This window comes from Psittacula echo (genome assembly GCF_963264785.1).
Source record: "Psittacula echo genome assembly, chromosome: 1".
In the NCBI taxonomy this organism is placed as follows: domain Eukaryota; kingdom Metazoa; phylum Chordata; class Aves; order Psittaciformes; family Psittacidae; genus Psittacula; species Psittacula echo.
This window is the reverse complement of record NC_137735.1, coordinates 57,648,545-57,660,354: the sequence shown is the minus strand read 5'-3', so window position 1 is coordinate 57,660,354 and position 11,810 is coordinate 57,648,545. Positions and strand designations below refer to the sequence as shown.

The window sequence follows — 11,810 nt, the reverse complement described above, 5'->3', positions numbered from 1 at the left end:
AATCAGATTCAATTCAGAACTACTGGCAAAAAATCACTTTAGAAGATAAATAAGTGATAACTTCATTCAACATAGCATTATAGTTTTGGTAATTTGGACACCTTGGGTTCAATATGCTTGCTGTTTACACTAAAACAAATCAGTACTGACTCCACAAAGTTACTCAGGTGCGTAGCTGTTTTGGACAAGAGGTAAGAACCTTTCAATAATCTTTCCCATCATGACCTACAGAGCTTGTAACCAAATGACAGCATCCCATACATCCCATACCTTCCTGGCAAGAGTCTAAAAAAAACAACAAAAAAAATTGTGTGGTAAACAAACAAATTAGTAACATTTGCCACTACTATCCAGCTAATGACTTACAAGGAACAGCAATAGTGGGCACTGTAGTGAAGTTTAAAGAAAGTGTCTAATAGTTACAGTAGTAGACTTCAAAGGCAGAGGACTGAGAGACCCCCTACAACGAAAACATTGTTAGTAATCTAACTGATTTCCAGATGTCTTCCAATATATTCTGAAATAGACTTAGAAAGTCAAGACCAGTGGTGAAAATCACTTGAGACAATAAACAGTTAAACTACAACCCTGCATATAACTGAGCTTTATAAGTTAGTTCTTACTAAATAACTGGGAGGGAACTGTAGCTGTTAGAAAGCCAGTTACAAGAAAAATTGGTGTTGTTTCCCAATTATTCCCATAGATTTTATCCAGCAGCACAAAACAGCTAGATGGAAGTCAGTGCAAACTGAGGTGGTTTTCTGTTTGTCCCACTCTTCCTGTTCTGTCGGACCAGCTACTGGCTGGATGTCTTTCCCCACACTAAGTGCTATTATATAATGTACCAGGTTTTGCTGCCAGACTTCTGTGAGGCAAGGACAGCTCCAGCATATGCCTCCTTGCAGGGCTGAAAGCAGACTCAGACCCACTGCCTCAGTCCAGAAACAATCCTGACATGCTCTTCAGAACCAGTGTAGACTGAAAAATTTAATGGAAGAAACACCTTTCTCCTCAAATATTACCTCTCACTTCATAGACATGACCATAGTTAACACCATACGCTCACAATCTTCCAGCCCATCAAACCTGAGAAATGTAAGATCCCATTTGGTGCTCACTTAGAGAAGATCCAAGAATATCTCTGGTGAAGTCCGAGAAGTTACTCTGGCCTGAAGGCAGAACTGGAAGAGGCTTACACTGTCCATACTGTAATAAAGATTCTTTTTTAAGTCATTTTCCTGCACAATCTTCCATTCCAGTTTCTCTGCAGCTGTCCTTGTGGACCATTATCTAGGCAATTTCTGGAGTCTGTATATGTGCAGAGACCACTGTTTGCAACCAATTCCACTAGAAAACATTTTGAAAAATCACCCACTTGTCAGTTTTTCCCTCAGTGTCCTTGTAGCAGGCAGCTAATGAAGTTAGCAGTGGTGACCCTTAAAGTGATAGTTAATAGAGTACTCATTGTTAATACATTGCTCACAGTAATTCTTACAAGCGGACATGACAGGGAAGGAGTGACAAGGACTCCTCTGTTCTGTTTTGATTTGTGGGCTGTCTTTTGCTTTTTCCTAAAGCAGATTTGAACAAAAACCGAGCTGCTTCAGTGTTTAATGAGTTTCCATTCTCTATTGGCTTCATCTTTCTTCCTTTTCCCACTCAGACCCAGGCTGCTTCTAGTCTGGCTGCATCAGTAGGCTTGCTGCAGCAAGCTCACAGCGCTCCCTTTCCAGCAGGGGCTTCGGGCGGATGATCCAGGGAGCCTGAGGAGGGCCCCTTTCTGCTCCCGTGGGCTGATTTGATTTCTCACCAACAGGAACTTCTTGGTGACAACCTTGTTCTTTCTCCTCTTCTGCCAAAGTCTCTGCTGTTTTGTCATATGTTATAGGCTGTTCTTCCACTAGAGAAAATGCGTATGTATTACTGAAAGCCATTTGAGAAGCTCCACAACAACTAAGCTAAAAGAAAGCTAATAGCAGCTTTGAAAGAGGAAAACTATGAAAGGAAACACAGAATAGGATTCCGATAATTACAAAACCAACTCACGTCAAAAGAAAAAAAAAGCCAGGCAAAGTCAAGACCTTGTTTCAGATTTTCAGAAATGTCCTACACAAATTTCATGTTTAAATGTTTTAATACCTAAGAACAGGAAAAAGCATGCCTGTGACAAGAAGACTTACCTGCCTGGCAAAATTAAAGCCACTGCTCCAAAGTCTAAAGATCTTAGAATTATTCACTAGTATGGTATAAGAACTTTCTTTAACATGTTAGAAAAGACATCAGATTCTTTACCAGTCTTGAGTCTAAAATGGTTGAAACACTTCTCTAATTTTCAATTAGGAAAAAATTGGACACCTGTCATGGGGAATTTCTATTCCAATAGCTGCATCTGATAAAACTAGAAACGAAAACAGAGCTTTCTAATGGGAAACATCAGGCTTCCTTCACTGGACAATACAGTTCTACACATGTTCACAATATTAGTCCAACCAAGTAAATGTGAGGCATATTTTGTACTGATGAATAAAATGACTTCTAAGGATGGGCAATTTTGAACATCTTGCAAGATGCCTGTCCATTTGAGTATCCTCAAACATTTACCTTTGCATATTTTTAAATGACTGATGCAAACCAGGATCTCTAGTTCCTGACTTCTGTAGCTGGGAAGTATATGTGGTAAATAAGATACATGCTTAAAGTCTTTATTTGTTCTCATGATCTGAGCAATTAGGAGATTCAGTTGCCATCTATAAAGCATCATTTCCTAAAACTCAGAGTGGTCTAGCAGGTAACCTGTGGACCATGGAAGTCTATTGTGTGCCTTTGTGCTGCTTGGTGCCTTTGCACCAGGAATGGGAGGCACATCTCTGTTATTCATCTCATCCTTGTTTAAGCACCAAACAATACCTAAGCAGACAAACATCTCGTTTAACACAAAAAGCAAAACTGTAGTTGCTGCTGCAGGGCAAAAGGTTTCTGGGCAGACCTGTATTCCTCACACCATCTCAGTAATCCTGCCTGAATGAATAAGGTCTGTCAAAGTATGTCATTCCACAGATGTACATTCCCCATCAGTATGATGAGCACAACTTGCTATGAAGCAAACCTGTGAAGTTCTGTATAAGTGCAAAACCATGATATTATTACTACCCCTAGAAGCATCTGGCATCTTATGAGTGTGAAAGCACTGTTGTAATTTCTCATGAATAATCTGCAAAATGAAGGATTGAATGGCCTCTTCATAGCAATATAAACATGGTTTCTGCTGTGCACAGTGGCTTTGAACAGGCCAGAAATACAATTTGATTTTGCTGTCTCCTCTATCAGCCACTGCTCCTGCTGGTACAAAGTTGAGGAGAGATCTAATAAGAAAGGAAATCCTACTCACCATATTCTGAAGGACAGGCAGGATGAGGATCTGCTGTCTCACACTCAATTAGATCAACCGCTTTAGTCTCCAGAGAACTGTTACACTCCTTAACAACCGCAAACTGTAAATGCATAAAATATGCACAAAATACACAGAGCCTAAACAATATAAAATGAACTGGTTTTCTGAAACCCAAGAGGCAAACTAGAAGGTCCACACACTCTAACCACAGCAGGGGGAAAAAGGTCATCCTGGCTTCTGGAATGACTCTTCCCCTGCAGATAATTAAACATTTGAGCTGCTGACAGACCCAGTCTTTCTTTGGGAAGTACACAGTCCCAGTCTAGTGAAGAGAACAACCCACTTTCTTGCCTTGCAAATCAACCCTTCCAGAAGCAAGAGCAAAAGTTCATGAAAATCAACCCTTTTGATGTGTTAGAGACCTGCAATCAGACAGCAAGAAACCCTGCCAGGCACAGGGAAGGAAACACTTTCTGGCCCTCAGCACCACCAAGGAGGTGAGGTGCCGTCATTCCACGGTGACAGTGGAAGTGATGCCTCGGAAGCAGAAGATGGGACCCTCTGGAGGATCAGGCTGAAGAGACCAGAAGGAAAACAGAAAAAACTCAGAGGCAGGCGAAAGCAATGTGAAGAACTGTGCTGAAATAGTATAGAGGGAAAAAGGGGATGTTGAAAGAGCAGAGACAGGGAAGAAGACAAAGCATCTGTAAATAAGATGTTCCAACAGAAGGACTGACAGATTCAGCAGTCCAGGTGGGTAATTGGTGGATTTATGTGGATAGATCACAAATGTAGCAGGTGTGACTACTTAGGCTTCAGTTCATTTACATAAAATCTGTAGTCTTACAGCTGCTAACCCACATGTGACAGACCCCGGGAGGAGATTCAGCTACACACAGTTCTGCAAAATACCTTTGCCTGTGCAAAACAGAACACTTGCTGGGTGAAATGTCTCAGAACAGCAATAAAATTCAGACAAGTGCAGAAGTTTACCAAGAATTACATACCCGTAAAACAAACCTAGCCTGGCTAATGGAACTCTAATATGAATGTGAAAAAATACCCAGGCATACCCTTAGCTAAATGTAGCCTCACCTGAAAGAAGTAAAGGAAAATGTGAATGACACTTGGACGATTTAAAAGTATAGTTTCAGTATCACAATACCTAGCATTTGATATGTGCAAAAGCTTGTTACCCACTACATTAGCCTAGATGGGCAAGAACAAGGAAGTCTTTGCACTTCCTCACCCCAGCCTCACAAATGAGCAGTAGCACTGTGGGCTACAGAATGGGTGAGTTTCATGAGCTCTTTAAAGTCACTTACACATCATCCAGTCCCCATACAGAGTCCTTCATTAGGATTATTGATGCTGGGTAAATCAACAGCACCCAAAAATCTATTTCAGTGCCTTAAAAGTTGAGGAGCTATAGAGTTTTCTATCCCTGATGTAGTATAATCTCCTTTTTATACATAAAGCTCCACAGTAATCCACTTGAAATGAACAGTAGAAATGGACAACTTCCTGCTGCTTTTTGGCAACTCTACAGTTTCTAACCTTAGTGCATGCATGCGTGAAGTCCCAGTGAACTTAACACTCAATGGCTACATCAGCACAGACAAAATCACATGCATGAAACCACAGGAATCCATTACTGTGTAAGCAGCAGTAATTAGCAAAGGGTCGGTGATTTCTTCTGCCATCCTGCAACAAGCCATTTGCAAGAAATTACATCATTAATGTATTTGGTGTCTCCTAGTGCAAGAATTCATGGTGAAATTTAACACAAGTGTGTAATAGATGAGTAGGTTGGACTCATTTTTGTTGATTTAATCCATTGCTTAGCTGCTTAATTACTTTTATGTTCAGCAAAAATGTCATTGACCACTAGCATTAACCAGGGGAACAACAGCAGGTGGAGACAGAGCTGATGATCTGCAGGCCTCTTAGAGCAGTGCTCCCAGGCAACAAGCTGTTCTCATTCCCAACAAATGTTTCTGATTTTCCTAGTCTCAGATATTTTGTAAACTGTGCTTTTTGTCTCTGCTGTGAACAAATGATGGCATTGCCACCGTTCAGCAGATTTGCTGACCAATACCTGGAGGAGCTGTGTTGGTAGTAAGAGGTCCACAAGAGCATGCTGTTGACCAGCTAAGGAGCAATATATCCTAACCAGGGTCAAGTCAATTAAGCACTCTTAATATGTGTTTGATAGTTTGTTTCAGTGCCTATGCACTAACAAATCCTGCCAGACAATCTAAACCGTGGGCGTAACTGTACTTGTTTTGAAGAGTCTATGGTGCTTAGTTAATGTGATGCTACCTGGATAAGTACAGTGATACCTGCATTACAGCAGCTTATTCAGAGCTGAATGAAATGTGTGTGCAGACAAGCTCTCAGGTTAAGTCATGCCTTTCTGAGAAAGAAGTCTCAGACCTGGCACAAATGCCAGTTACATCACTTTTGCACACTTCAAGTTTCAATTGCAATCCACCCAGCAGTGTAATTTCATTTTAATACCAGTGAGAATCAGGTCCTTAGATCATACCTGATGGGGCCAAATTCTCTGATGCAACTTCAAAAATGACAACAGAAACAGGCCAGTACAAACAGATCAGGATGGCATTTCTGTCTACACCAGGGCAAAATTAGTATTTTATATTCTGTCCCAAACTCCCAATAACATTCTGGTTGTTTTTCTTTACAAGGTAGTAGCCTCTAATACAAAAACATCTAATTTCATCAGCCCCCAAAATAAAGTTCAGCATCTCATGGAGCTCATACTTGACTTCCAAGAATGGAACGAAGAATGAAATTTTTACGGAGGGCATGCTTTCCTGTGAAAATAACTCTTTGATATGCCATGTCATCCCATTGCCATTTCCTTAATTTAGAACACAGCTCCCCAACTGTTGTTTTCAAAGCTAACAATAACACTGGATAATGGTTGCAATACATCCAGGCAGCTGTGAACTTGAGGGATAACAATGAGGTAAGATGAACTAGGGTTCACAGCAAAGCACTTGATGACTGTAGCAGTTATTTAATATATTTAAGACGTGAATTATTTGATGGATAATCTCAAGTGGATCCCTAACACTCTTTGATCCTTCCTGCTTCCCTCACCACTCCACATTAATATAGTTACCTGAGACTTGTTGCTAGTAGCTGTCACGTTCTCATTGTCAGCACGGCTGCTGGCTTCTCTTATCGCTTCTGCATAGAGATTCTTCCTATACAAGTTTGGACTTCTGCAACAGAACAAAAGCTGAAACAAATTATTTTGCTTTGGGAAGAACAGATGCTGCTTCCTTTCACACATTATGCTATGGGTATTTACAGAAGGGGCATATAATTCATTTTCTTTCATTGGTTTGGAAGGGTGTATTACTGTCAATTACTACACAGTGGTTAAAACAAGCAGCTTGTCAGAAACAGAAGTCAGTAAGAAGTGAACAAATGTTTGCTCTAATGTGCCATCTGTAAAGGGTCATTTATTAGAAAAATAAAATAGGCCTCATAATTTTAACTATCCCCTTCCTTTTTCTTATGTTATTTTTAATACATTCCTCTTATAAAGATCTAGGTTTCAGCCAATGCAATGAATATTGTGAGTGAAGCCCAGGAATAAAAATCTGACTTTATTTTTGTACACCATTGATAGCTACAATTATGAAAATCGTTTCTGCATTCACCTGCAACATTTATGAAAAAAATAAGTCAGAAATTACTATAAAATAAACAAATTGAAAGCCACAAAAACTTGGAATTTAGACATTTTCAAGAAAAAGTATGACCAACAGAATTAACTGAAGGGGAAAAAAATCCAAGAGGACAACCTGGAATTGGAAAAAGAAACAGATAATCAACCCAAAGTGGCTAGTTCCATACGTTAAAATATTGTTATTTTTGAAGATAAACAGCAATTGCTTATAAGGCACTATTAAAAGCCCATACAGACCCCAACGTAGAAAACATGATCCTAAGAAAAAGTACTCATTTATACTTGTTGAGCTTCAAATAAGTGCATTTATACTGACTTTACGTGCGTTTTTTTGATTCTCCTAGACATCAACTAATAAAATTAATGTTACACTCTTCAAATTCCAGAAGTCTCAAGTTGTAAAATTCATTCACTTGATCTATTTGAAATTAAATTTAATAGACATGTATCTAAGAAAATAGGAATTTTCTTTTAATTTTTGCATCACATTTACATACTCCCTTATGCCCAGGGAGGTTGTGAATGCTCCATCCTTGGCGGTGTTCAAGGCCAGGTTGGATGAGGCCTTGGGTGACATGGTTTAATGTGGGGTGTCCCTGCCCATGGCAGGGGGGTTGGAACTAGATGATCTTAAGGTCCTTTCCAACCCTAGCTATTCTATGATTCTATGATTCTATACTAACTGGGAAACTACATGTGTTGCAATTACCATATGTTGTTCCTGCCATGACAATACAATGTAAAGAAAATTTGCTTTTTGCTATAAATGAGAAAGACCTATCTATCTCCATCATGGATTTTCTCACCAGATTCTCTACATCTTCCTATTGCCTCCCGTAAAGGATAAGACTGGGACTGCTCATATAAATACAAAGAGGTGCCAGATCTGAGGATATATCCACAGAACAGAAGGCTGGGAAATTTGTCCATTTTGAATTTTCCTGACACAACGTCAAGGCTGCTGTTCTTGTTTTGTCACCCTGGTGTGCCCATTCTGCATTGCAGCTCATAGGGCTGACGAAACTCAAGTTTGTTACTTAAGAGTCCTAAAATCCCTTGCACAGATCTCATATACAGACACAGTCCTCAGCTGGATGCCATGCTCAAGAAGATCACTAATTCTACATCTTACTTTATAGCATGCAGAGTAACAGATGCCAGATGGACTTGGCGGGCATGGGAGGCTTCATGTGCAACTGAGCAGAAGCAGACGAGGCATTGAAATTTAGTTGACCAAGCATGGGGAAGAGGCCAAGAATTTCTCATTCCTAATCCTACCTTTTTTTTTTCATGGTCTTGGCCAATTAAGGTGAAGAAATTGTTTAAATCTGTGATTCAGTGGTGGTTTTTTTTGCTGTTGTTGGAATAGAGTTGTTTTCTTGAGTCCTAAAGATAGGAAACTTGACATGCTATACAGTCAGACTATATTAACCTAACATTAACACAATGCTCTTCAGCAGGCTTCAGTCATTGAGAAACCAACACGATACTCATATTCTTGGCCTCCAGTTCACACATTTTTCAAACTGGCAGGTGTAGATCTTCAACTTCATTTCCTCCAATTAAAATGAGATAGGCATCTCTATTTTACAGGGGGAGGAACGGGACTATTACGGACTTAATCAGTACTTTTCAAAATACAGTAGATTATGTGAAAAAGCTATATAGCAATTTCAACCCAAATGCTTGTCTTTAGACTCCAGTTAAATAGGGATTTTAGGTCAGTGTTTTCATTTTGATCTAGTTATGCTAGTAACAGCTGCAGTACAAATTCAGTCAAGCATGTAATTGAAAACTTGTTGTTGAGATAAATAGTTATATTGATCAAAAGCATTTGGCAAGAAAGAAAGGTAAATCAGGGAGAAATAACAAAAGAGAGAGCAACAGAAAAGAAAGAATATCTTCACACCATAAACCCAGCCACATTCTGACTGTTTTTCATGATGTAAGTTTATATGATATATATGGGAAACGAAAGAATCTCATTATTTGTCTATTCTATATGTATCATTGTACTGATTAGCTTCTGAATCCCAGGTCGTGAGAACAAATCAGTTTGAACTTAGCTTTAATTCTCAACCCCTACCATTAGTTAATAGAAAATAAGAAATTTGGCAGCTTCTCTACTTTATAGACTAAATATGCTAGGAACCACTAAAAAAGAATGGAAAAATATTAGCTTCCACGTTTAACTTCTTTTGTAGCTTAATTTTTTATGCCTAGGAGAGTCTAAGTTTAAAATTAACTTAAACAACAAACAAAACCCCTGCACATGGAGGGCAGGTCAGCATCATTCAGTAGGAGACTCCTGATTTGGCTGCTGTCTGGTTTTTTTTTTTTTACTTGAAAATATAAATATGCATTTAAACAAGAGTTTCTAAGAACAGTTATTTTCCAAGGTCATGGCCAAAAGACTCTAACTTATTAATGTTGAATACTTTCCAGTCTAAGGGACATGGATGACGTTTAATTTAACATCAGACTGGGTTCTCAAATAGTGGCTGTAGGGATTCTTTTTTGCCACGAAAAGAATCCCAAACCTGCACAATTCATTATAGCCATGGAAAATACCAGGGAGTACTTTTACAACAGATGTGCTTTAGGCTCACAACCCTGATTTTATTCTTTCTACTGCAAGGAAAACTGCTTTCACATTCACTGCTGGAGGCATCACGTGAAAGCTTGGTATTGGAAGGTTAGTACACTGTTTTTCTCTATGGCAAGGACAATTTCTGGTGTAACACTACACTGAAAAGGAAGCAAAACCAAACTAGCAGGATAGCTAGCAGAGAAGAGCCAAATCCTGCCATGACAATTTCAGACATCTAGAGCTCTTCAGGGAAATCAAACAAGAAGTAAATATCATGCTCCTGAATTCTCTCATCAATACAAATTATTCCTTCTCTTCAAATCTAATAAGATCTATTCTTCTTCTCCCCAGACATGTCACTCACTAACACCACTGTGAGTATTGTAGGCAAGATATAAGGCAGATCTTTCTGCATTATTCATAGATCCAATTATTGACAAGCAAATGAGTAGCAAGGATGATATGGCGATTTCCACCAGCTGAGGAAGAGCTCATGTTCTTCACTATGACTCCCCTGTGAAAGTCAGCAGCACCTCAGTCCCTGTGGCACACATCCACAGCATGTGTCTGGAAGCACTACCTGCGGCAGTAGGCAGCCAGGAAGCCCAGCAGGAGCAGGAGGGCCAGCCCTGTTACGCACACGGTGATGGTGATATTCCGCATCTTCACCCGCTCGGCATGCTGCTGCTCCCACCACTCCAGGTCGCTGAACTGGCACCGCTCCCCAACGTATCCTGTCACACAGCTGCCAAAGGGAAGTAAGCATGCTTTGTAACTGGCAGCAGAGGAAAAAACACAGATCATCACTTCAGTCACTTTGCGCATTGATTTACCATTGGCAACCATTAGAGAAATACTTGGTTGAATTTAGCAGTGGTGAAGACAAAATCACTTTAAAAGAATGGCTGTCAAAACCTGTAGAATTCAACATTAAAAGACTTCTTTTAATGTAAAGCTATTGAATCACCTATAGAATTATACAGAGAGATTATAATTTTCAGATTCCAATAGGTAAATAATAGAAGAAAATAATTAATGATTAGTGTTTCCCTAAGATTTTCCATTTAACTGTTTCCAGCAGCTGGTTGCCCTTTCTTTGAAATAAGCAGTATGGGACCAATCGCACTTTCAGAATGATTTGGTTAAGGGAATCAAATTTTAATCTGAATCCTTATTTTAAAATAAAAGACAAATGAAAGTGATTTTCAAAAAAAAACCAAAAAACAAACAAACAAACAAACAAAAAAAACCCCACCTTGTGTGGGATTAGAAATATCTTCATAATTAAGTCCTAATAACAGGCTTCTTCTGTAGGAAGCGTTCATTTATTTGTTTGGTTTTACCATTCTAAAACCCAACATGGAAATATCTTACCAGTCCATGAAACCCTCAAATCAGAATTACTAGAAAGTGGGAAATATACCAAAAATAATCTTAGCCTGGTTTTACTGCCCAAGGTGAAAAATATAAAAAAGGAAATAACAAATATAAAAAATGAAAAGTATACTCAATTCATAATGATCTCTCTGCAAAATAAGCTCAAATCCTTCTCACAATTATCAGTGTAGTTTTATTCAAGTCAAAAGAGTTAATCAAATGAGCAAAAGGAGCAGGATTTGACCTGCAGCAGCTTTTACTTAATGTTCTGAAAACACTATATCAGCATTCATTATTAAATCAGACACAAGCACTCAGCCTGTCACAAGTCGGAATATATATATGTTGGAAGGCAGAAAAATGATAATTTTTTAATGTAAGATCACAATAAATTCCAAGCAAACTAGAAGATTAGTTTGTAGTGTACGACCTTTTATTAATTAAAATACAAATCACATTTGGTATGTGATTTTTGCTGGATAACATTTCTCCATGACTTCTTTTTGGTATTTAACATACTACAGCCTACATGTATGAATGCTGCCATCTAGTGAGAATTCAGCACTGCGAGAATTCAGCAAGGTCCGCACACAAATCCTGGCTCCCAAGAAGACGGCTAAACATGGCTGCTCCTTAATTTTTTAAACGGCTTGCATTTCCACGGCTAAGGAATACATACATTTGGATTCTTATTATGCACTAAAACATAGCAAATAAAAGAAGAAAGA

General features: G+C 38.9%; 1 protein-coding gene across 1 annotated transcript in view; it reads right to left on the bottom strand.

The window, feature by feature from the left end:
* Positions 1 to 1,676: 1,676 nt before the first annotated feature.
* EGF (epidermal growth factor) overlaps positions 1,677 to 11,810 on the bottom strand; it is a gene marked incomplete at both ends in the record, with an annotated part of 57,656 nt that continues 47,522 nt past the window's right edge. The window contains 4 exons of the mRNA XM_080634994.1: positions 1,677 to 1,900; positions 3,389 to 3,491; positions 6,540 to 6,642; positions 10,286 to 10,450. Coding sequence (XP_080491120.1) covers positions 1,677 to 1,900; positions 3,389 to 3,491; positions 6,540 to 6,642; positions 10,286 to 10,450 — 595 coding nt within the window. The remainder of the gene's footprint in view (positions 1,901 to 3,388; positions 3,492 to 6,539; positions 6,643 to 10,285; positions 10,451 to 11,810) is intronic.